Source organism: Pectinophora gossypiella, chromosome 4, assembly GCF_024362695.1.
Source record: "Pectinophora gossypiella chromosome 4, ilPecGoss1.1, whole genome shotgun sequence".
NCBI classification, from domain to species: domain Eukaryota; kingdom Metazoa; phylum Arthropoda; class Insecta; order Lepidoptera; family Gelechiidae; genus Pectinophora; species Pectinophora gossypiella.
This window is the reverse complement of record NC_065407.1, coordinates 12,810,176-12,835,488: the sequence shown is the minus strand read 5'-3', so window position 1 is coordinate 12,835,488 and position 25,313 is coordinate 12,810,176. Positions and strand designations below refer to the sequence as shown.

At 37.2% G+C, this 25,313-nt stretch overlaps 1 protein-coding gene across 2 annotated transcripts; it reads left to right on the top strand.

Moving 5' to 3' along the window:
* Positions 1–1,237: 1,237 nt before the first annotated feature.
* LOC126366177 (monocarboxylate transporter 2-like) lies at positions 1,238–25,286 on the top strand. 2 transcript variants are annotated; one of them, XM_050009140.1, is made up of 9 exons: positions 1,238–1,569; positions 9,372–9,495; positions 14,185–14,328; positions 16,406–16,672; positions 18,561–18,639; positions 19,809–19,956; positions 21,191–21,335; positions 22,288–22,476; positions 23,431–25,286. In XM_050009140.1, exons 1-9 carry the CDS (start codon positions 1,453–1,455, stop codon positions 23,550–23,552), a joined length of 1,335 nt encoding a protein of 444 aa, XP_049865097.1. In that variant the 5' UTR covers positions 1,238–1,452; the 3' UTR covers positions 23,553–25,286. The 2 variants fall into 2 exon arrangements, with proteins under 2 accessions (XP_049865097.1, XP_049865095.1); XM_050009138.1 differs by having other exon boundaries at positions 18,480–18,639.
* The last annotated feature ends 27 nt before the right edge of the window (positions 25,287–25,313 follow it).

Genomic DNA, 25,313 nt, shown 5'->3' with positions numbered 1-25,313 from the left:
GACCGCAGACGGAAATAACGCCTTGCTGAGTTTGTGTTTTGTGTCACATTCTTGCTAATACACGCATTCAATTTGGTACTACGTACGTGATATATTGCCACGCTTTAAAAAATGCGTCAAACATGATATTATACCTACTTAAACATACTTAGAAACCTAATTACTTACTTAAGTAAATAGTGGACGGTACCGACTACAACGCGCTTTCCGTAGCAAGGACCATCTTAATTTCGGACCATCGGATTTTCAGCTTGAAATATCCTTACCAAACTAGGAAACACAAAGTGATTTTTGTGATATGTCCCCACAGGTATTCGCACGCGGAATCTCCGGATCATGAGCTCAAAGTTCAACCTCTGGCCACGGTCCCAGTCCTGGAGAGAAAAAAAATCTACGCAATCTGTTGTAGAAAATTCATCTCTAATATGCAGGTTGAATATGGATTATTTATTCTCAGGCTCATGCATCATACGGCAGGTAAATAAATTGATAAGAATTGAATTAAGCAGGTTAAAACCATAGTGTATTATGTATAGTTATATGAATTGTTATTTACCTTGTAACATTCTTTCGAGTTTTATGGCCTTTATAATAATGGTAAATTAGTAATTGGTACCTACATTTTATTATTGTTATCTACCTCTATGTTGATGACACTTTCACGATTTTGATATCCCGTCGGGGTTGTAAACCATCTTGTTCAGATTTTTCGTTGCCTCATATCTTGACCACCACCTCCCTATCATCATCATCCCGTTTTCGCGGGGTCCGCTTACCTAACCTGAAGATTTGACAGATCCGGTTTTTTACAGATGCGACTGCTTGCTGACCGCGCCGTCTCCTTCCTCCTCTTTCCTGTCTTGCCTCTTTTGACGGTTTTCATATTCAAACGTATGATGATAATATTAGCGACCTAACTATATTGTACACAACCCTTAAGTTGATGTGTTAGAAGGTTATCCAGATTTATATAGGTATAGGTAAGTGTAGTTTGTAACAAAAAAAAAACTTACGGCATAATAATCATACTTACTTGTGTATTTATAAAAAGAAAAACAACTGGCGGGCGATGTCCTACATTGCACTGGTGAGTAGGAAAGAATGGACTGTGGTAGCCAAGAACGACATCTTTTAGTAAGTAGGAAAGTAAAGTAAGTATGTTATTGTTCTTTCACCTCTAGATAAGCATTGGATCTCAATTAACTCAGTGATACACAGTCTGGCGGTTGTTCTGCTCCATTTTTTGTATTGTACGTTAATGTTGTGACGGAAATCGAGTCGCGAGGACGTGCGACAAGCGACATGCGAAGCGCTATGCAGTCTTAGCAATCGCGAGTTCAGTGACAAACTATTCTAAACAGCTCATCGAAAATGAATTAAGACATCTACCTAAAACAAGGAATACTACCACAAACACGTATTATAATATAGTATTAAATAAGTTAAGTGAAAATGGATGAGGCATTTGCACATGTAGAAGGAAGCAACCCCACTAATGCTAAAAAAGGAACTGTACCACCCGACGGCGGTTGGGGTTACCTGATATGCATAGGTGTGGGATTCACTTTTGTAAGTATCATTTTGAATTTACGATTCTTAGTAATTCCTCTATACAACGAAACCCTAAAAACCGGACCTGTCAAACTCAAAAATATCTTTATTCCTTAGATAACATTGTTGCATTTTGATTCGTATTTTTTACATGAATATATTTATTGTTGAACGTCGCATCCTAAAACTACTGCAGCTTCTCACAACCTACAGCCGAGCAAATGTAGCTGCAAAACAACCTCGGCACAGGACCCTAGACGTTCTTAATAAAACCCTTCAGATTACTTAAAAGGACCCTGTGAAAAACGGGTAAATCGCTACGGAATTATTCGGTAATATTTTATCTCTAAGCCTTACTTGTATGGGTTGGTAATTAAGTCGCTTCTAAACAACGGTACCTGGCATATTTTCAACACAGGAAGTTAGCCAAGATGTAAACGATTATGACAATCAATAGTGATAGTGATTAAAATGTATGAGATTGACATAAAGTGACATGTCAGTCCCATACATTTTGTCATTGTCATAGTCGATTCTCCTAATCGTTTGTAAGCTATGGTTACATATCACTCCCATAGATTTTTAGCACTGTCACTGTCAATTGTTATAATCGTTGGCAACTTGGCCAAAGCCCCAGGTCACTACTGTCTTCCCTTACCTAGTAATAGTTGCCCGGTAAAAAGGGATACATGGAGATGATAAGTTATATATGAGATTACTTAACTTTATGCCTACGAGTACGTGGTACTTGGGTTTAAATTATCAAAACTATTTTTGCTACCCTTCGTACCATATTTTTTAGCGAAAGAGACAGATAAAGAAAGTCGATGAATTCTTTAAAAGTACTTATTATAAAATATAGTTAAACAAATAGGAATTCTATGTGCTAGCTTTTCAGGAGCACTTGAATTTAGTAAATTTTATATATAATATTTTTCCTCATTTATTTGTTTCATTTTACGATATTACAGTGCAGAAGCGCCAATGCGCCGTGAAACTTTCATAATAATAAGTACGTAGACTTAAGAAATAGGTAACTTAACTATTGTGGTGTTTACATAAGTACATAAACACATCTTATTGTGATACACGTAGGTATAATTAAATACGTATATACATATATAAATATGTAATATATTATAAAATACTTAAATCGATATAATCGATTCACATATATATTCTGTCGTCTCGGGCAATGCACTACGCGGTGGCCACAATTAAAAAAGTAAACTGTAAGGATGTACGGGGATGGAGTGAAGACGTAGTGTGTGGCAACGAGCCAATATTTATTTATTTATTATAAGTATACTTGAACTATATAATAACATATTTCACACATCATTTATCATCTCGCAGAACCTCAAACAATCGTGACACATATACATTCTTATTTTTGTTGAAATAATGGAATTTTCCTAAACACAAACTCAGTAGGGTTACTCAATAGGTAATGCAGCTGGTTGACACACTAATCAAACCAGTTACAGTTAAGTACTAAGCGTCACAACAAGAAATTGTTAATTTACGATTAGTTTATGATGATACGATGACTCATACGGGTTTTTTTTTCAGTTAGTTTTTGATAATAACATAGCAACAAGCCCGTAATGCCTGAAGGGGTAAGCCCGAGGTGTAGGTATACATTAAAACTTACCTATTTCCCGTTGGGGAAGGCAAAGACTGCGGAATTAGCTACATGACAGTTGTAACAAAATATGAAATGTGACGGATATGGTAGTTTATCATTTAACGATAATAATTATCCACTAACGACCTCCGTGGTCCAGTGGTTTGAGTGTTGGGTTCACGATCCGGACGTCCCGGGTTCAAATCCCGATGGTTACACATCACAAAAATCACTTTGTAATCTGTAGTTTGTTTAGGACATTATAGACTGATCACCTGATTGCCCGAAAGTAAGATGATTCGTGGTTCGGAAGGCATGTTAAGCTGTTGGTCCCGGTTACTACTTACTGATGTAAGTACGTAGTCGTTACATGGCGGCTCAATAGTAACTAACCATGTTGATGGGGTTGGTAATCCACCTCACAACCCACACGATAGAAGAAGATTATCTAATAGTTTTTTTAAATTAATATCATTTTTAAATATTTTATTTAAAAAAATAGAATCCGATTTTTATCTATGTATTACAAACCCCGAATCACGGGCGGCCATGATTGAGCTTCGTGTGACGTCACACTTCACAAAATAAACAAAAACCATCTGTCAGGTTTCAAGTTATACTGTTTGACAGTTTCTTTGTTTGTCGAAATGTGACGGCACAGGGCAAAATGTCACGTGACCAACCGTTTTCGCGCGAAATGGAAAAGAATTCAAGAAAACTGTTTTTTTTTATTATATCAAGCTTTTTCGAGAAAATAAAATATTTTAAGGGGTTTAATCAATTGTAATTTTTAAAATGTCAAGTAACCAATTCCACTTATCGTAGATTTATCAAAATTAACACCTTTGTGCAAACTTAATCATAATCGTGATTAATAAGCAAACATGTTTTTTAAGAAATCAGCTTATTTGAAAGGTACATATACGCACTTTTAAAAAGCATATCTAGCCAGCTACGTGTAAAGAATGACAACTCAGGATAAATGGTTTTAAAAATAAATTAGTCGCGTAATCGATAAATCCTGCTAATAAATTGAATCACCACGACTTCCAAAATTCTAAATTTAAATTCAAAAGTATCCTTATTCAGTTGGTAACATAATTGGTACATTTTAAATCGTATTTTTTATTATGTTCCATAATGATTAGTAATGAATGAGGTCTAATAGATTACCGAAACTACATTTTTAATGATAAATGAACGCCTGGTTGTGTTTATAATAATAATTATACTCTTGAGTAGTTTTTTTGCAAGCTGTTATCGGTTTTTATCAAACATTTCTTCAATTTATACGTAGCTTGCGTTGTTAATATTTTAGCATTTCTAATCAATTTTCTAATAAAGAAATCACGTTTAGAATTCAGAACGTAAGAATGTTATTTGCTTACTTTCATTACGTTTTTCGGATATTATTGTGCTTTCAAATGTTTTTGCAGAGAAGTGAAATTCCATAATCTAGATTTTATTGGACGAAAGGAAACGCCGTGTGTCTTAGGGCTAAATATTACGTACAGCATTTGAACTGCCAGCCAACTGTAAAGTTGCAGTTTGGGTGCAGTTTTGTTGGTCTTCTTCTTCTATCGTGTGGGTTAAGAGGTGGATTACCAAGCTCAGCAACCCTGGTGTCAGGGTTTTTATTGAGCCGCCAAAGACCCCTGACATGGCTTTTTTTTCTGGTCTAGGTAACTATTTACATCAGTAAATAGTTACCTAGACCAGTGACTTAACGTGCCTTCCGAAGCACGGTTCATATTACTTTCGGACAATGATCATGATCAGCCTGTAATGTTCTATCTAACCAAACTAGGGATCACAAAGTGATTTTTGTGATATGTCTCCACCAGGATTCGAACCCGGGACCACCGCATCGCGAGCCCAACGCTCAACCACTGGACCACAGAGGCCGTGTGCGGTTGGTATAACTGCATCACAATACCACTGCACACATACTGGGCAGATCTAACAACTGCAGACTAGCTGTATTCTTGTAATGCAGTCCTATGGCTGTTCAAGAGCCACGCTCTTGTCGGCGTAGCATTCTCCGTTCTTGTCTATCAAAGGCCAATAAAATTCTTTGACTTGACGTTCGTCTTCTAACTTGGCACTTCCAACCTCTTTTTTCTATTCCTTGGTTGCAATAAACAATTATAATAATAATAATTGCTATTTATATTTTTAAATAAAGATATAGCAATACGGGTAGCAACATAATTCTAGACATAATATGATCCAATTATCGTATTGTCTACAAGTATAATGCTTCTGCCATTACATTTTATGTTTGAATAATTATGCATATGTCACGCTATCTAAATTTGTTTTTTATACGTTTTTTTAGGGAACTTACCCTGGAATGTCCCTCATTGAGTGAGCAGCGTAGGGTCCTATCCCTGCTTTTCTTGTATGGCAGGGGTACGAACAAAAAAGTATGCCAATATGTATTGCGTGTGTGTGTGTATGTATGTGTGTGTAGTGTGTGTGTGTGTTTGTGTGTGTAAGTATTAGTGATGTGCCGGATCGTTAAAAATGTATATCCGCGGATACGGATCTGAATACGGATATTTAGTGTAAAGATCCACGGATACGGATACAGATACGGATCTTTATTTTCTTATAAAATAAAATTTTTAACAAAAAAAAACCGACTTCAAACGCAAAACTAAAAAGCAATAAATAAATTTACTTCGCACAAAGTAATTAGTACGTATTTTCAATTAGTTAATTAATTTATAATTCTGAAGCCGGTGCCAAGGAAATGCTACAACGAAGTACCGATTCATATATTTTTCAATACTGATTGTTTTGTAATTTTTTGTTTGACATTGTTTTGTAATTGCTTTGATATAGGTATTAAACAATATTGTGTGTACATAGTAATTTGATATTGTAGTAGGGTTGTTGTAGCATTTACTTGGCACCGACTTCAGAATTATAAATTAATTAACTAATTGAAAATACGTACTAATTACTTTGTGCGAAGTAAATTTATTTATTGCTTTTTAGTTTTGCGTTTGAAGTCGGTTTTTTTTTGTTAAAAATTTTATTTTATTTTACGATTTTAAGTGATGGTTAGACCGAGCAAGGATGCAGACAGACAGATTTTCTGATTTATATTCATATATAATAATATAATATATTATTAGTAGTGATCACAATTATTATTGATGAACATGTTTACACACACACACTCACACACGCGCTAACGCACACGAGCACACGCGCACGTACACACGCATACACACAGACACACGCACACACACACACACACACACACACGCGCGCGCGCGCACACACACGCACACACACACACACACATGTGTATGTGTACATACACACATGTGGTTGTCAGTGGAAGCTGCTATCATACACACTCACGCATACATATAGATACAGTAGATTTCGCGTGGTTCGCTCGCTGCTAAAGCAGCTCGCGTGTCCTGTTTATTCGAAACTGTCCCTCTTCGTATGGCGGCCATCTTGTTTTTCCGCCATTTTGTTTTATTTCACCGGCGACAGAATTTGACCAAGATTTAAATGGGTGTCGTGGAAACAAACAAAATCCAGGTGCAATAGGTTTGCCAGACCGTAGGATGTCTCCCTGATTGGGAGCAGTTTTCAAAGATGACGTTCCGATCACACCCCTATACATCATTTTTACCCCCAAGACATTTTCTGGAAAAACAAAATTTTGTATGGCGGCCATCTTGTTTTTTCGCCATTTTGTATTTTTTTCACCGGCCATTAAATTCGACGAAGATTTAAATAGGTTTCGTGAAAGAAAAATTGGTTCAGGTGTGATAGTTTCGCCAGGCCGTAGGGTGTCACCCTGATGCGGAGCAGTTTTCGAAAATCGGGAAGTATTTCCATACTTAACATGACGATCCGATCACAACCCCGATATATATTTTATATCCCGAGACCTTTTCTGAAAAAACAAAATTGTGTATGGCGGCCATCTTGTTTTTCCGCCATTTTGTTTTTTTTTTACGCGCTATGGAATTTGACCAAGATTTAAATAAGTGCTCTGAAAGAAATATTGGTTCACGTGCGATAGTTTTGCCAGGCCGTAGAGTATCTCTCTGATGCGGAGCAGTTTTTGGTGACCAGAAAGTATTTCCGTACTCTACATGACGTTTTGAGTAAGCGCCCCATACATTATTTTTACCCAAACGGGCTTCTTCCAAAATCGACAAAATTTTGTATGGCGGCCATCTTTTTTTTCCGCCATTTTGTTTTTTTGCACCGGCGATTGAATTTGATCAAGATTTAAATACGTTTCGTGAAAGAAAAATTGCTCCAGGTTGTATAGTTTTGCCAGGCCATAGGGTATCTCCCTGATGCTGACCAGTTTTCGAAGGTCGGGAAGTTTTCCCGAAGCCTAAAGATCGATCCGATCAATATGACTTTACAAACGCACTAGTCGCTCCTACGATTTTTGAAAATTCCCCTCGATTTCTCTGGTCTTCCATCATCAGATCCTGACTTCCTTGACATGGGACCCCCTTGGGTATATCTCCTTTCAAACAAAAAAAGAATTATCAAAATCGGTTCATATACGACGAAGATATGCCCGAACAAACATAAAAAAAAAAAAAAAAAAAAAAAAAAAAATATACGGTCGAATTGAGAACCTCCTCCTTTTTTGAAGTCGGTAAAAAAAAAGATTAAAGTTTTAGTTATTTCATTGTTATAAAAGTGATATTTTATCTTGCTTTCATTATAAACATCTATCTATCTAAATGTTTGCAATATAAAGGTGCCAAATATTTGATTTTAAGAAATAAAAACAATCAGAATGGAATTTTATAGTTTTTTATTTAATAATTCTACTTAATCACCCGAAAAAGATCCGTAAAAGATCCGCGTGAAAAGTAACGGACACGGATACGGATACGGATACGGATACGGATATTCGGAACATCACTAGTAAGTATGTATGTATACATGTGTGTGTGTGTGAGTTGCACGTGCGACCGCATCTTTTACTGTGTTGTTTGACCAAGTAGATGACCAAGGTAATTGACTTAAATAATTATTTAAAAAAAAACTCCCAAAATCTAGAAAAAACCTGATAGACAACTACAGATTGAAAGAAAAGATCTAATTTGAATTAGCTAGATAATAATGATCTTAAATAAGCGATTTATTTTATGATCATTTAAATTTTCGCACGTTTATATTGAAGTCTTTTATGAATATAATTTTATATCTTTTGTTAGTTTACTCAGGTTATCACTATAAATCAATTTCACCCTAGCGTTATCCCGTTTATATTAGGCTACTTAGTTTATAGATCATCATCATCATCAGCCCATTAACGTCTCCACTGCTGGGGCACGGGCCTTCCCTATGGAATGGATGATGGTAGGGAGTTTATAGATACTTAGTCTAATTTGTAGTTTAAATACTTAGTACTTATTAATGACGATCTTGCATGCATATTTTGTGTGCGTACTGCGTAAGTATAACTGCATTAAAACTGTTAAGTTTTTCTATGCTCTCAGAGCCCTCAGCTTCCCCATTTGTCCGGTGAATTATTATTATTTGCCATCTGAGGCAAAACTTACAATAAGGCACGTCAAAAAAAGAATTAACTGCAACACAACTGTTTTCCAACTGTATGTGGTTCTATAACTGGGAAGCAGAGATATTTAAAACAGTTGTATGATGGACATACACTTTGGTACCATGTCACATTAACTTTGATGACAAATTGAACTGTAAGTCTCACTAAATGTCAAATATGTTAGTGCGACAGAGTCCTAAAGTGGGTACATTATATTGCTCATGACTGGACTCGAACTATTCCTAATCGGGATTCCTGACGGAGACTAGTTTTTAACTAGTCAAATCAGTTACGTTTTAATAAACGTCAAAACACGAAATTACTATGGAATTTGTATGAAAAAGCACACTGTGACGTCATAGAAATCGTGATAAAATATCGGAATAATTCCGTTGTTCTTGATTTTGATGAATATGGAGGAAGCAAGAGAAGTGTGTCAGGATCGAAGCAAATGGAATAGTCTAGTCTCTGCTTACCCCGGTGGGAAATAGGCGAGAGTTTATGTATGTATTTATGTGTTCTTGACGTTTTTCGTTAGTTTTGGATCTGTCTTTATTTAATAATCAGAATTTTATAATTGATCTTGAACTTTGTACACGACCAAATTTATTTTAATCTTTGTTTCAGATGTTCGGTTTTGGATCGTCGAATGCATTTGGCATCTTGTTTAATAACTTCTTTTTAGAGCAAGGAGGAGCCAGTGGACTACCTCTCGTCATAGGAGTATATAATGGAGCTCTATCTATAGCGGGTGAGTTACAGTTGATAGACTTTGGGACACTTAGGTATTTGAGTAATTAAATATTAATAGATGTTTAAGCAGGTTTTAGTGTCGCAACTATAACAAAACAAGGAAAGAATTCTATAATTACCGATTCATAAATATTTTAGTAGATCTTTACCATATAACGCAGTGGTTCCCAAACAATGGTCCGTAGACCACTGGTGGTCCGCGAGAGCTAAAAGTGAATAAATTTTGAATGAACGTGACTGAAAAACGGTAGGCATGTCACGAGCTCGTCCATAATCATACATTTTCTTGATTTTTGAGTTACTTACTGATTATACAGAGTGTTAGTGACATCGTAACGAAAACTTTGATGATTAAGACCATTATTCTGGGAAAATTCCACTTGATATCAACTCAGAATCATGATCTGAATCATCCGTCAGTTATCCTAAGATGTCACTAACACCTTGTATTTAGCTGGTTAGTGGCCACAATAACTGTGTCTTCAGTATGTTTACTGTGCTTATCTATACCTCATTAAAAGTAACTTGATTAGAATTACAGCAGCACGACAACCGCGCGCATTGCGTATTATATCGACGGCTTTGACCAATAGCCGTACGGTGTTTGTCTACGTAGATAGACGCGCAGTTGTCGTGCCGCAAGGTCAGAATAGAAAGATGGAGTACCAGCATATTTGCAAAATTTTCTGTTCTAAAATTAAATAAATGTGGTCCCTAGACAATAAAAGTTGGGAACCACTGATGTAACTGAATATACGAGTAAATTATTATGAAATTAGACCAAACTGGAATGCAGATGAAGCGTTACGTAATAATGTAAAAATGGAATATACTTAATTATTTTTTTAGTTTTATTGCAGTAAAGATTTATGAAGGGCACAGGTTCTTTTTCATCGCTATAGATACATAGATAGATAAAATACTTTATTGAGCACAATGGACACAAAATACAGAGATAAGGACAACATATACAGAAAGCACAACAGGCGGCCTTATTATATAAGAGGACATCGTTCAAGATCAAGTATAATTCATTAAAAATTTAATAACACGCAGGGCAATGTTACTTTCTGCATACCGAGATTAAAATCTTTGTCAAATATATTTATTATTTTGCTATTTATTTATTTTTTATTCGTAGAGAGTAAATTGATTCCGTGCTTCATAGTGCATGTTAAGCCGTTGGTCCCGATTATTAGCCGTAAAAAACAACTCCACCAACCCGCAGTGCAGCAGCGAGGTGGAGTATTCTCCTTACGCCCTCCAGTTGATTGAGGAGAGGTCTGTGCCCAGTAATAGGACGTATATAGGTTGTTTATGTTATGTTACGTATAATTCGTAGTTTTAAATCAGGCAGCCATTATAAAATTGTTAGGACGTACTCACATCTTCGCTTTATAGTGAAAACTAATTTTTTCTCAATCGTATTCTGATGTGATTCTTCAACAAAACTTCGCAACACGCTATTTGCAATCCATATTGTGTAGTCAGCGTGTGTTTCTTGGTTTTGTTGAAGGAACTCACTTCAAAATGTGATTTTGAAAAAATGAGCTTACGAGGTTTTTATTGTAAAGTTCACGGCTATATCCCAATTGGGGTAGTTAGATATACAAAGCGCTAGATAATCTAAGTACTCACACCTCATCGAGCTTTCTGTTGCACCAACGTTGTAGGCGGTGAGCCGTATCGCCGTCTGTAATAGTCAAGCCAACTGTGTTAGTGAAAACTGCACTTAAGATAAATTAATAATTCAAACAGCCTCCGTGGTCCAGTGGTTGAGCGTTGTGCTCACGATCCGGAGGTCCCGGGTTCGAATCCCGGTAGAGACAAATCATAAAAATCATTTTGTGATCCCTAGTTTGGTTAGGACATTACAGGCTGATCACCTGATTATCCAAAAAGTAAAAAGATCCGTGCTTCGGAAGGCACGTTAAGCCGTTGATCCCGGTTATTACTTACTGACGTAAGTACGTAGTCGTTACATGAGTCAGGTCAGGGGCCTATGGCGGCTCAGTAATAACCCTGACACCAGGGTTGATGGGGTTGGTAATTCACCTTACAATCCACACGATAGAAGAAGAATAATTCAAAGTCCGGTACCGGGGTTTGAAACGGTGCTCCCCGATTGAGAAGCAAGCCGGTGTATCACAGGACCATAGTGACTATAATTTTGAACGTTGTAAGTTAGGCAACGAACGTTGTAAGTTGAGGAGCTCGGTGGCGCAGCGGTCAACGCGCTCGGTCTGCGATTATTGAAGTAAAGCAACTTTCGCAGAGGCCGGTCATAGATAGAATGGGTGACCACAAAAAAAAGAAGATTTTATCTCGAGCTCCTCCGTGCTTCGGAAGGCACGTTAAGCCGTTGGTCCCGGCTGCATTAGCAGTCGTTAATAACCACCAATCCGCACTGGGCCCGCGTGGTGGTTTAAGGCCCGATCTTCCTATCTATCCATAGGGAAGGCACGTGCCCCAGCAGTGGGGACGTTTATGGGCTGATGATGATGAAGTTAGGCAAGCAAGAGGCTGCAAGAGATCTTGAGGAGTGGAAATCTGTTATTCGAGCCCTACATCCCAACAGGAGATAAAAGGATTACAAGAAGAAGAGAATAGAGAGCGAGAGAGAGAGAGCCATTGATGAATGTGGAGAAAGCAAGAGAAGTGTGTCAGGATCGAAGCAAATGAAATTATTTAGTCTCTGCTTACCCCGGTGGGAAATAGGCGTGAGTTTATGTATGTATGTATGTAAGAAGATTCATTTCGTTTATAAGATAAACAAATGAAATTCTAATTTTGAATTTAGAATTTTCGCTTATTACTGTAGTGGCCAAACTGCCAGCTATACATTTATGTATTTTTTTTCATCGTATGAATTCTTTTTTGTGTTAAATTCGGACAGAAACAATGAGAACGGAAGTGTTTCGGTTTTTTTGATGAGAAGTGTATATTATATTATAATTTATTTAAATGTGGTTTGTAGGTTTAGGTTAATATTGTGTCTTATATTAGTATAAGTAATTTCTAAATAATTTGTACGCGTATGTATGTCTATCTATATAATATTATACGTTGAAAGTCTCTCTTGTCACGTAGGTCAGCTGGAAGAAATCTCTTTGTTTAGAGATAAGCTTGCCTGTACTATCTGTTTTCTTTGTATGTTTCTTGTGTCTGTTTCATTGTGTACAAATAAATAAATAAATAAGAAGAGAAGTAAGTTAGGCGGCGAAATACAGAGCTGGGGCTCTTGCCCCGCAATTCGTTTAACTACACTGTTATTAGACCACCCGTGTGCCTTGTCCTTAATTAATTGACCAAACTCTCCAATTTCATCTAGCTCGAATATCTAACCTAGAAAATTACTGTTTCTAATCTAGTCTACAAGTCGCTTAATCGAAAATGCTGATTGAGCAAAGACACCGATCACTGAACTGTTTCTAACTCGCTCATTGACTTGATTCAGTTGGTGGCTACGGTTGATATCATTTATTGATTTGACCCATATTTGTATGCAGTCTGATTTCCGTAAAGTGCGGTTCGGAAGTACAGGGCTCGAGTTACAAGAACCGCATGTTATGAAACCGTATAATATTTCCAAAGCTTTGTAATACGAGTGTTTGTGTGAACCCTTTGGAAAGGAAATCAGTAACTTTTAGTAACGAAGGGAAAGTCACAAAACCAATGGTCATTTAGGTGTTCAGAGACCGAACATAGACAGAATATTCATGATTGATTCAAATAGAGATGCAAATGTTTAAAAATTAATTATTTTCATAACTATACGCTCGCTCATTTTGTTTTTTGAGGTCGCAGGTTCGAATCGAGCACAGGCCTAAATCAATGGTTGTCGAATTTGTTTTCAAATTCATGTTTGGATCAATGAAATGATAATCACGCGCTCAGTGGTGAAGGAAAACATAGTGAGGATACCCACATTCCCGAGAAATACATTTTTTGGTTTTCCTCTTGCGGGTTGGAGGTCGCTTCTGTAAAAACTCGACCTGTTACTTCTTCAGGTTAGGTACAGGTCCGGTAAGCGGATAGGCTAGGGAGATGATGATTTTTGTCCGTACCCATTGTTGGCGTCAGATCTGGCAACCCCGTTGCCTAGGTATTTTTGATTTTATGGCGCTGGGGGTGTAAGTTATCGTGGTCCTTCGACGATATTAGCGAGCGAAATCAAAGATGACCAACTCAGTATTAACGTATAATATAGAGTAAAAGATCACAAAAATAATAATGTAAAAAAACCTAACTTACACCCCCGTTGCTAAGCGCCATAAAATCAACAATACCTAGGCAACGGGGTTGCCAGATCTGACGCCAACACCAATTATTCACAGTACCTACTGAGTAGGTACCCATTCTCAGTAGGTACTGTGGATAATTTGAGTGAATTATGTTACGTACATACTTATTGTTGGCTATGGATTTATAAGAAAGTGATATCTTGTTTTTCTGTCAGGTTAGAGATAAAAACGAAGTTCGCCTTCGCATTGTAATAAAAAGACACACATGACAAGAAGACAAAAGTATAGACATCACTTTCTTTTAAATCCATAGCCAACACTTATAATGTAATTTATTCACCATCTAGCGTTATCCTGTATTCACAGAGCCCGCTAACTATAACCGAAGAATTGACATGTATTTTATATTATTAACATTTATAAAATATATTTTTAATTTTCAGGTTTCCTAAGCGGGATAGCTTTAAAGAAGTACTCGTTTCGGCAAGTCGGCTTGGTCGGAGCTGGGTTATTCGTCCTGGGTGATATACTGACCATCTTCGTGCAGAAGACTTATCAGCTGGTTTTCACATTTGGTGTAGTGAGAGGTAAAACAGTATGTTAATAAACGTAGAGCCGGTGAGTTATCGCGTCGCCGGCGACGGTTGCCGAATTATTCATATTGAACTTGGTAACGCTTTGATAACGAAGCCATTGCAATGTAAATATGCTTTATTGCACCAAAATAAATAAAATAGCTAAAAAAGAGACTTAATTTCAAAGCGATTTCTAACAGAAGGCGTGGAAGTATGTAAAAATTAAAAGATAAATAAAATAAAAAAAAACTAATTAAATAAAAATTGTATTATTATTTATAATAATAATTCTGTTTAATTTTTTTATGTTTCTTGTGTCTGTTTTATTGGGTACAAATAAATAAATAAATAATAAATAGCTTCCTCGGGTTGCCTCAAAACTTTGTGCTCTTGAAAACAAGAAATAAAACTTATTATTTTTAATGTAACATGATTTATCCCGTAGAACGCGCGGATTGAGTCTAGCTCGGACTTACGCGTAAGGCGATAGACGATAGGAATGAAATGTTTATGTGGAGTGTTCGGGTGTACCAGTGGAGAAGATAAAAAATATATATTATGTTAGACTTACCGACCCGCAGTGGAGCAGCGTGGTGGAGTATGCTCCCTACCCCCTCCGGTTGATTGAGGGGAGACCTGTGCCCAGCAGTGGGACGTATATAGGCTGTTTATGTTATATATGTTAGACTTACGTAACAAGCAGGTAATGAATGTTATATTTCTATGTAAATAATTTATTTTATTAAAACACTATCATCATCTCCCTAGCGTCATCCCGTTTTTCACAGGGTCCGTTTACCTAACCTGAAGAGTTGACAGGTCCGGTTTTTTACAGAAGCGATTGCCTGTCTTGACCTTCCACGATGCTTTCCTTCACTGCTGAGCACGTGACAATCATTTATGATCCAAACATGAATTCGAAAACAAATTCGACAATTATTATTTTATGTCTTATTGGTTATTATTGGTTTTATTAAAACACTATGCAAACAAAAAACTTTACAATCTAGCATTTTTACAAAGAAAACTGTAACACGAAAAAATTAGCATTTCCAACTGAAACACACGCAATAAACGGAGATGTTAATTTCATTTCATTCCAATGTCATTATGCAATGGATAGCTATATGTATACTTTGTGATTATGTTGTAAATCGTTGCAAATATATTTTAATAGGAATTAACTCCACGCGTACGCTTCATTCTAAGAATTATCATTACACCTAAACGTGATAAGAGAAGTCTTTATGATAGGCTTAATTAGCGAAAGTCGCAGTTTATTGTTAAGTACTGTGATGATGCGATGCGTTTTTCGTAATTTTGAAAGTGATGTCAGTTGAGTGAGAGTCGGCCATTTTAGCCTAAAACATAGAATAAGGAATAATACTACGTATAGAGGGGCAACTCTCCGCTAACACCCCCCCCCCCCCCCCCCCTCGGATGTAGTGTGTCTTGAATCTTGCGCGTGAAGTGTCCGGGGTGTGCCTAAAGTAAGACTCAGAGGGGGTGAGGTCTTCACAAGGCACGCTTACCTGCTGGTCGCGGCTACATTTTACCTACTTAAGCAGTTGCCTAAGTATGTAGTCGTTACATGAATCAATGTCACTTGACACCACGGTTGATATGATCGGTCATTGATCTCACAATAGTCACAATCAACACGAGAGAAATAGCACACTTTTTGACGTGAGTCGTTTCATCAGATTGCATCATAACTAATTGGCCGAACAAATGGGTAGAGCTGAGGGTTTTCACCTAATACAAAAATTTAAGACGACAGGCCTGAGGGTACCCAGTTGGGTGTGAACCTCAGATCAGAGCGTCGCGTCGCCTGATACGAATAATTTTAAACGATTAGTCGTTGTTAGCAATAAGCGATGAAGAGAAAAAAACATGTAAGTTTAAAAACTAAAACCCGGCTACGGAAAATTCACTTTAAAGCGCTGTAAAAAGTTCGATAAAATAAAATACTTCCGAGAAATTCTTTTGAATAGTGGCGTTTAAGTGATAGCTGTGTTGGAAGCAAATTCTTAGGATAGATTAGAACATCGAGACAAAAGTAGGAGTGATGTATGAATGTATTTTTCAGGAGCTGGATTCGGCGTGATGATTCCAGTAAGCTTCACAGCGTTCAACTGTTACTTCACGAGGAAGCGAACTGCGATGATGAGCGCCAACCAGTCTATGAGCAGTATGGCGTCCATCACTTTTCCTATGCTGGTCACCTTCCTGCTGGCAGAGTACGGCTTCAGGTGGACCCTGGCCCTTATTATGGCGATGGATTTACATCTGGTCTTAGCGATGTTGTTGATGCACCCTGTTGAATGGCACATGATCAAGGGAAATAGTGATCCTGGTGAGAATAAATTGTGTTTTTATGATAATCCCATCTGGATAATACATAATATAGAGTATTAGTGACATCGTATCGAATACTGAGGGGGATGATTCAGACCACGATTCTGAGTTTATATCAAGTGGAATTTTCCGTCGTACAGGTAGCCATACAAGTACGTATGGGTGTTAGTGACACTGTGACGAATACTGAGGGGGATGATTCAGACCATGATTCTAAATTGACGTCAATTGCAATTTTTTCTCGGACAAATCATGAAAATTTTACAATTTTTTTATTATTTTCAGTTCTATTGTTTTGCGACGAAAAATTCCACTTGGTATTGACTCAGAATTATGGTCTGAATCAGACGTCAAAGTTTTCGTCACGTTGTCACTAACGCCCTGTATAATCATAGCGTCGAGTTTTGCCTGGGTACAACTTTTACCCTAAGTTTGACCTTGTTGAAGAAAAGTAGATTATATTGTGGACTTTTTAATAATTAACTGTAATCTAGTCTGGCCTGTCATGAGTCTCTAATACCTCTCTAAGTGTAAATGTTTCAAGCGTTTTAGTTTTTTTACAAAATTTTGAAAATTATGTTTGTTAGTTATCATGTGCATGGAAAAAAATACAAAACATGGTGTACATACCTAATATAATGTTTGCATGGCGTTATGTGTCTACATGTTATGGTGGAAAGAATAAATGCATGACCATTTATACGTGTTAGGAATCATAATATACTTAATGTTGTATGTAGTTGTTGATTGTCTGTTACTTATGGAACATCATGTAATGTATCATTTCAATGTTGGTTTATGTTTTTTAAAGATGTCCACTCCAACACGAAGGAACATTAGGACATATCTGACTTCGCGTGGTGTCAAGTCCTCAAATGTCTTGTTGGTTACGCAACCAACACGCCATTTGGGGGATTAGCCAAGTTGCAAACAGTTATGACAATCGATAGAGACAGTTCTTCTTTCTTCTTCTTCGTCTTCTTCTTTACTGTCACTGTCAATTAGAGACTTTTCAGGCTACGTTCCTCAAAAACAATATAGATGGCGCTGTATACATTCTCCTCCGTTTAACCTTCTAATTTCATGGATAACAGACATATGCATCTTTTATCTTTGTTTTGGGTATAAACGATGAACCTTTTTTATTATACATAAGTACATAAACTCACGCCTATTTCCCACCGGGGTAAGCAGTCACTATAGAATTCCATTTGCTTCGATCCTGACACACTTCTCTTGCTCACGCCGGTTCAGAGTAGATCGTATTGAACCTTATTATACATAATGTGATCCAAATATCAATTAACAATTATTTTTATATATGCTTCTGCCATTATATTGTATTTTGGAATAATAATGCACCCGAATAATGAGAAAAAAAGTAATTATCACGTTAAAGCTGTAAAACGCCATCTTGGTTTTGGTGAACGTAGTTTAAAAAGTCCCTCATTGACATAATCGTTTGCAACTTGGCTAATTACCTTAGTGTCTTGTTGGTTATGTGACCACCAAGACACTACGCGAGGTAGCGTTTATACTGCATACATTTTGTTTGTGGGTGGCGAGACCGTGGTTGCGCCACCACACCATGGTGTCCTAATGATAGCCTGCTAGTAGGAGATGGGCTGATCACCGTATGGACCATACGGTTCATCATATTCATTTTAGAACTTTCTACTAAAAGTGGCTGCATGTTGTCTTCTGATAATTTGAGACTTCGCTCTGTTTACGTTATTTGTTACCATTAAATGTTGTCACTGTGTCTGTCATTAACATTTTGTGTCCTTCATTATTAACCCTTTCAGAATCATCAAATTGTGATGTGCAAAGTATAAAAAAAATAAAATATGAATGCAATGACGAAACTGCAGTAAAAATGTTGTCAGGTGAAGATAATACTGTGGAAAATAGAGACAAAGATGTGAAAACGCATAGTCGACATGAGTCTATACAGAAGAATATACTGTAAGTAATATTATTATTTTGACAATTTATTCTAATAATTATTCCAGCCCTTTTCGATTGGAGCGAATAAAAAACATCTGTAGAACGTGTTAAGGGATTCATTCGAGGGATTGTGATTGTGTCTTGACCAGGGCTGGAAAGCGGTTAAGGCATATAAGCGGTCAAGGTTACGCTCTCGTTTTTATACCGGTATGAAACTACTGTACCGATTTCTTATTGGTTCGCGTATCGGTAGTGTAACCTTAACCGTTTGTATACTTTCAAAATCAGAATCAAAGGCTGCAAGTTGAATTCTGATTACTTGTATCAATCCAATCCGTTAGGCCTTACGGGCGTGAGTTTCTGTGTTTATGTAGTTAATCATATTTATTTTGTTACGCATGATATTATTTTCAATACACAATTATGTATGCATTCACTTGTGTATTAAACTGAATACGTTCCGCTATAAAGTATGCTGCTTGAGCATTGTTAGATTAATAATTATGATACAGACTAAAAAAAAATTAAACTATGAACCTTATACCCCTTCGGATGATTCGGGAAGACATGTGATATCAAGCAACAATTATTTTTATATAATAATATGCTTTTGCCATTACGTTGTACTTTGGAATAATTATGCACCCAAATAATGAGAAAATAAGTAATTATCACGTTAAAGCTAAAGTGAACGTAGTCTGGAAAATCCCTCATTCACATAAACGTTTGAAACTTGGCTAAGTCCCTAAGTGTCTGGTTGGTTGCGTGACCACGAGGTAGCGTTTATACTGCATGCCCTTCGGATGATTGGGGAAGACATATGAAATGTAGATGTAAGGTTAATAAATATAATAAGTAATTGTTAAAAAAAATAATGCATTTCTATACCTTGATCACCAAAACATTATGAATAAGAATAGAATAAAATAAATTTATTGCCAGTAACAATTTACATTTGCTATATAAACTAAGTAATTAAAGCGAGTGAGTTCGACTATCTGTTGCATTTATTAGGAAGAACTTTCTAGTGCTTGAGAACTAATCCAATCCGCTAATAGAGAAATGCGAGTGTGGCTTCAGTATCTCTTGTCCCCATCATTCGAAGAGCAAAAAGCTTTGCCTAGGTGTGAGACGTATCCAGATGGTTTATGAATTTACAGGATGATTATTTGCATTTTTTTTTTCAGAAAAACTATTTATAAAAACGTAGAACTGGATCTGCTGAAGGATCCCAGATTTGTGAGCACTCTAGTGGGACTTGGATTCGCATTTGTATCTGACGTCACGTACCTGGCTATGGAGCCTATGCTTCTGTTTTCGTATGGGTTTACCAAGGTAAGATATGCATTATAATATGAGCGAATCTATGATCACGGGAATTTACTTTGCAATCCTGACACTCCAGTTTCGCTTCCTCCATTCACATCAGTCGTCGTAATGCTCGACAGCGTAAAGCCCAATTTGATCACTGTATATTTGCCCATACCATCCTCTGCTTCTACTACTTCTCTCATTTCTTTTTCTTCTTCTTATACTTATTCACGGACTATTATTCTTTTATTTTACCATTTTATATATTAGTTTGACAGTTCTTATGAACATCTTCATCTCCCTAGCATTATCTCGTTTTTCACAAGGTCCACTTACCTAACCTGAAGATTTGACAGGTCCGGTTTTTTACAGAAGCGACTGCCTGTTTGATCTTCCAACTCGCGAAGGGAATACTAGCCCAATACAGGTTAGGTCACATACCTTCGAAAATCGGGCTATCGGGCATGTGGGTTTCCTCACGATGTTTTCCCTCACTGCATGATGAGTACGTAATAATCGTTTATGATCCAAACATGAATTCGAAAACAAACAACAACAGCAGCAACAGTTCTTATGAACATAAACGATGGAATTTGTGTGGAGTGTCGATAAGTCAAGGTTTCTCTCAAGGGCGAATCGGTTGTTACTGCTACTAGCTCAAACTGCTATGGCGGAGTATGCTTTAAATCCCCTTTCAGGACAATATCTGCGTTACAGGGATGTCTTGAAACGTCATCTGACTGCTATTGGCACGTCTAGTGAATCGTGGGAGAAGCTTACCACTCAGAGATCGGACTGGCGATCTGCTGTCGAATCGGGATTAAAAAAACTTTGAACGAACCCGTCTTGAAGATCTTGACGCCAAACGCCAGATCCGAAAAACTCGACCCAAGCCCTCCTACCACTACACTTATAACTCAAATGGGACTCTCTATTGTGCTTCTTGCAACAGGACATTCAAAACTAAATTTGGTTTTGCTAGTCACACCCGCGCCCATGCAAGAGCCCAGGCTAACACTAGCTAAGGGTGTCGCAGTCGACGGATACGTCTGGGAGGACATCATCATCATCAAATCCCCTTTCAGTTTATTGAGAGGATTATAAATGCTATTTATGTTTGTATGATGTAATAACTCGTATGTAGAATTTAACATGCGTGATTTCCGAAGCCTTTATGAAGACTGACTCAATAGGGATTTAGAACAAGAAGTTTGGAATTATGCACAAGTGGTAAATTAATATTTGTGATATTTTCCAGATGCAAGTGGCAACATGTGTGATGGTCGGTGCGATAGCCGACTTGTTGGCGAGATTCTTCCTAGCAATATTCACTTATTTCTACACGGTAGATAGTAGAAGAATTTTCTTCTTCGGTACTTGTATCACAGTTGTGTTACGTATAGGTAAGTTGAGAGTTGACGAAATTATAAAGCTTCGTCTTTCCGGGACCGTCGCACTTGTTGATAAATCCATTATACTGGGTGTTAGTGAAATCGTAACGAAAACTTTGAGGGATGGAGAGAGCGACGGAAAATTCCACTTGATATTAACTCAGAATCATGGTCCGAATCATCACCCTCAGTATTCGTTACGATATCACTAACACCTTGTATATCATCATCGCTATCATTAATTTAAGAGTTCCGCTTATGTCAGCATTCTCCATGCTACTTTTTCCCTGAAAAAGTAAGGTAAGCATAAGGGTTTCCCTCTTGCCTTCCGCCCCGCAGTACTCTGTCTGGCGCGAGTGGGATGGCGCCCAAATTAGTCTATTTCAAAGCCGTACTAGGACACCTGTCCTCCGCCTTTGCGCACTGATAGTTACTGTTTTTTTTTAGTTTCTTTTTACATACCATTTAAAAAGTAAATAATATGAACTATCAACGTGGTCAATGAGCTAGCTGATAAAGTATCACCACGGCTATCATTATTGCGTGCAAAGTCTCAACAAAGTGTCTCGGACCTGTCTCTAATTAAAACATGATGGTAACACCGATCGGGGGCACTAACACTGACCCCCCCCCTACCCCTGAGATATTTTTGTTATTCATCTCCCTACCGCTATCCCGCTTTTCATAGGGTCCGCTTACCTAACAGGAAGTATTAACAACAGGTCCGGTTTTTTATACTTCTAGAAACGACTGCCTGTTTGACCTTCTAACCCGCGAGTAGAATTCAGTCCAATACAGGTTCGGTCACATGCCTCCCAAACGCATTTCTCTGGAATGTGGGTTTCCTCACGATGTTATCCTTCACGACGTGATAAACATTACATTACAACATACATTACGTTGTTACATTTTTCATAACATTATTGTTATTATGATTTTAATTAATTAAATTAATTGTTTCCAGCTCTAGTAACATCTTCGGACATAAACTTCGTGTTTGCGGTGACTGCTATCTCAGGGCTGGTGCGATGTTCGGTTCAGGTGCTGTTCCCTCTAGTGCTGGTCACAGCAGCACCTAACAGGTTCCCCGCTGCTCTGGCACTCCACATCCTCTTCTCAGGATGTCTCATGCTCATGGCAGACCCTTTAATAGGTATGTTTACTCATAATATAATGTACAATTTTCATGTAAGTAAAAATATATTTTTTGTATTTCACCGTCCCGCGCTCCAATACTCATCAACTTCTTTCACCCTAAGCCTGACAGAAATTTCTGTTTAGCAATAAGGCTGCCTATTGTGCTTATTTTATTCGTTTCTACATGTCGTAAGTTTACATTTTTATGCAATAAAGAATTATTTATTGGTTGATGAATATCATTATTATGGTAGATAGCCGTAGCGCATCGAAATCGATTCTGGATAATATTTATAATCTTAGATCTGGTTTTTGAAAACAATTATGGTCTGAGAACATTTGTGGAATATTTAGAATTGTAAAAAATAAATTCACAACCAGTGATTTGCAGTTCCCGGGAATTTTCCCAAATTGTAAAAACTTTTTAATCTTCTTCTTATCGTGTGGGTGAGGTGGAATACGAACCCCATCAACCCTGGTGTAAGGGTTACTTTTTAATAGTAGGGGCACTAGCCGGTTTCTCTTTTAGACCCCAATATCGACCCCGCCGAGATCCCGATACCGACCCTGCCGGCGTGGTTGACGATTTCCCTCAATCAGCGCTTATCGCTATCGACCCACTAGGGTCGATTAAGTCGTTCAAATATCTTTCAGTCGACGCTCTGAGACGAAGTTCGCGCCCAACTGGGCACCCTCAGGCCTGTTGTCTTAAACGTTGTACCGGGTAAGGCCTTCAGCGCTCCCATCCCAGCCAAGTAGTTAATGCCACCTGCAGCAAATCTACAATAAGTCACGTCAAAAAAAAGGTTTCTCTTTTTCAAATTGTTCTTTCTTGTACTTTGGTCTTATCTGTTTAGGTTAGGTAATAAAGTTCTTTTACATAAGTTTTGCGCCTTTTAACTGCCGGGGACGTTCTGTTGCTGTTCCCTGGAAGGGCACATCACTACTCACAACAATGTTTATTTTTCAGGTGTCATTTTCGAGGCTACGGGTAGTTACGTGTACTGCTTCCTGGCTATGAGCTTCTGTTGTTTCGTATGTGTAGTGTTATGGGTCATAGAATATATCATGTACCGCGGTAAAAAGACATGAACACGCCGTGGCCAGAAAAAAGCACAATGCACACAAAGATGGTACCTGGAGCGTTTCAAACGAGAAAATGGAGTGGAGTGGAGTTCATACGTACGTAAACAGTCTATATACTTCTCACTGCTGGGCACAGGCCTCCCCTCAATCAACTGGAGGGGGTATGGAGCATATTTCACCACGCTGCTACACTGCGGTATTACATATAAGTTCTAGTAGCCCGGGACCAACGGCTTAACGTGCCTTCCGAAGCACGAAACATCTTAGTTTTCCAGACAATGATACCGATTCCTATAAAAACCATCTAATTTTATTTGTCACCTGTCATTTTCTTGTCTACTGAAAAAGAAAGGGATGGGTAATCGACATAAAATTTATGGAACGCACGTCAATTAAAGACAGAAATTTTGTATTGTCAATAATCCGACAGAATTAAGTTGACAGCACACGTCAAACGGGTTGCATATGAGTGAAATGGCTATTTGATTCGCCCGGGTTATTCCTTCATTTTAAAATTAACAGTTGTCAATCATCCGTCTATTTTTTTCGGTGGATAAGAAAATGCCAGGTATAACTTAAAATAAAATTAGGTAGGATGTGTCGGCAGGAATGGGGGCCAATGTGTAGATTCAACCTGCAAACTTACAAGTTAAACAAAGGACAGTCTTATAAAGTGATTTCGACCATGTCCCGTGATCGTAGGTCTAACGTTCTATCCACTATTTACTTCACGGAGGCTGTTTGGACACAATTATTTAAATAACACATTTTCGATCATTAGTGATAGAATGAACTAGAACAATTCGTAAATTCTCGACCCGAAATGCTCCTGAAATCACCTCTGTTAAGTAATTGAGTTTTATCCAGTGTTCAGACCCTTTAGCATAATAGCAGCAATTTAGTTAATTAAATAGCATTTCACATAATCAGTTGAGCAATTTTGGTAGGCACAGTCAGAAGCAAATAGTGACAGTCAAGGTACTTATACATATAGTTAGCAACATCCAGAATGTCCAATATTAATTAAAGACGTTCAAGGTGGCCGTATAGATAGTAACACTCTAAGTGTTAGAAGCAAATGATGATTTTGGCTTTATGATCCCTAGAAACCCTTGTTTTTGATAGTAGTGCAATTCAAGAATGGGAATATTTTATGAAATTATATTTTAAGTAATAATAAGCCTAATATATATGGGTATTTCTATAAAATAATTAATTTTGAAAAGTGTCTTATAATTTTCATCTTTTGCGGTCATTGACCACCAAAATAGCTCTACTTATTCCGATTATTGCTCATTTGATCATAACAGTCATGTTTTTTAGATTTTTAGAAATAAAAATAGACAAATGTAATAGAAAAATTATTGTTAAGTTTGAACAATGCGAATGAAAAGATATTTAAATTAGTAATGTTGTTATAGGTATATTTTATAAATAGATAAATAATGACTTTATAACTAGATGCGTATATAAACAGAGATTTATGATTTTATGGCTAGGTAAACTTTATTTAAGTTTTATAGGTTATTAGTTTTGAAGAAAAGATTATATTTTGATCAAATATACCTACTAATGTAAGTACTTATAGTAATGTATGAATGCGTGTCCATAATTATGTAAATCTATAAAAACATATTTTAAGATTTGTATTGTGACCCGAAGAAATATTTATTAGGTCAGAATATTATGCATAATTTAAGCAAAATGTTGTTTACGTAATAAAATGCTTTTATATGAAAATATTAGTTTATTAAAGAAAAAGAAACC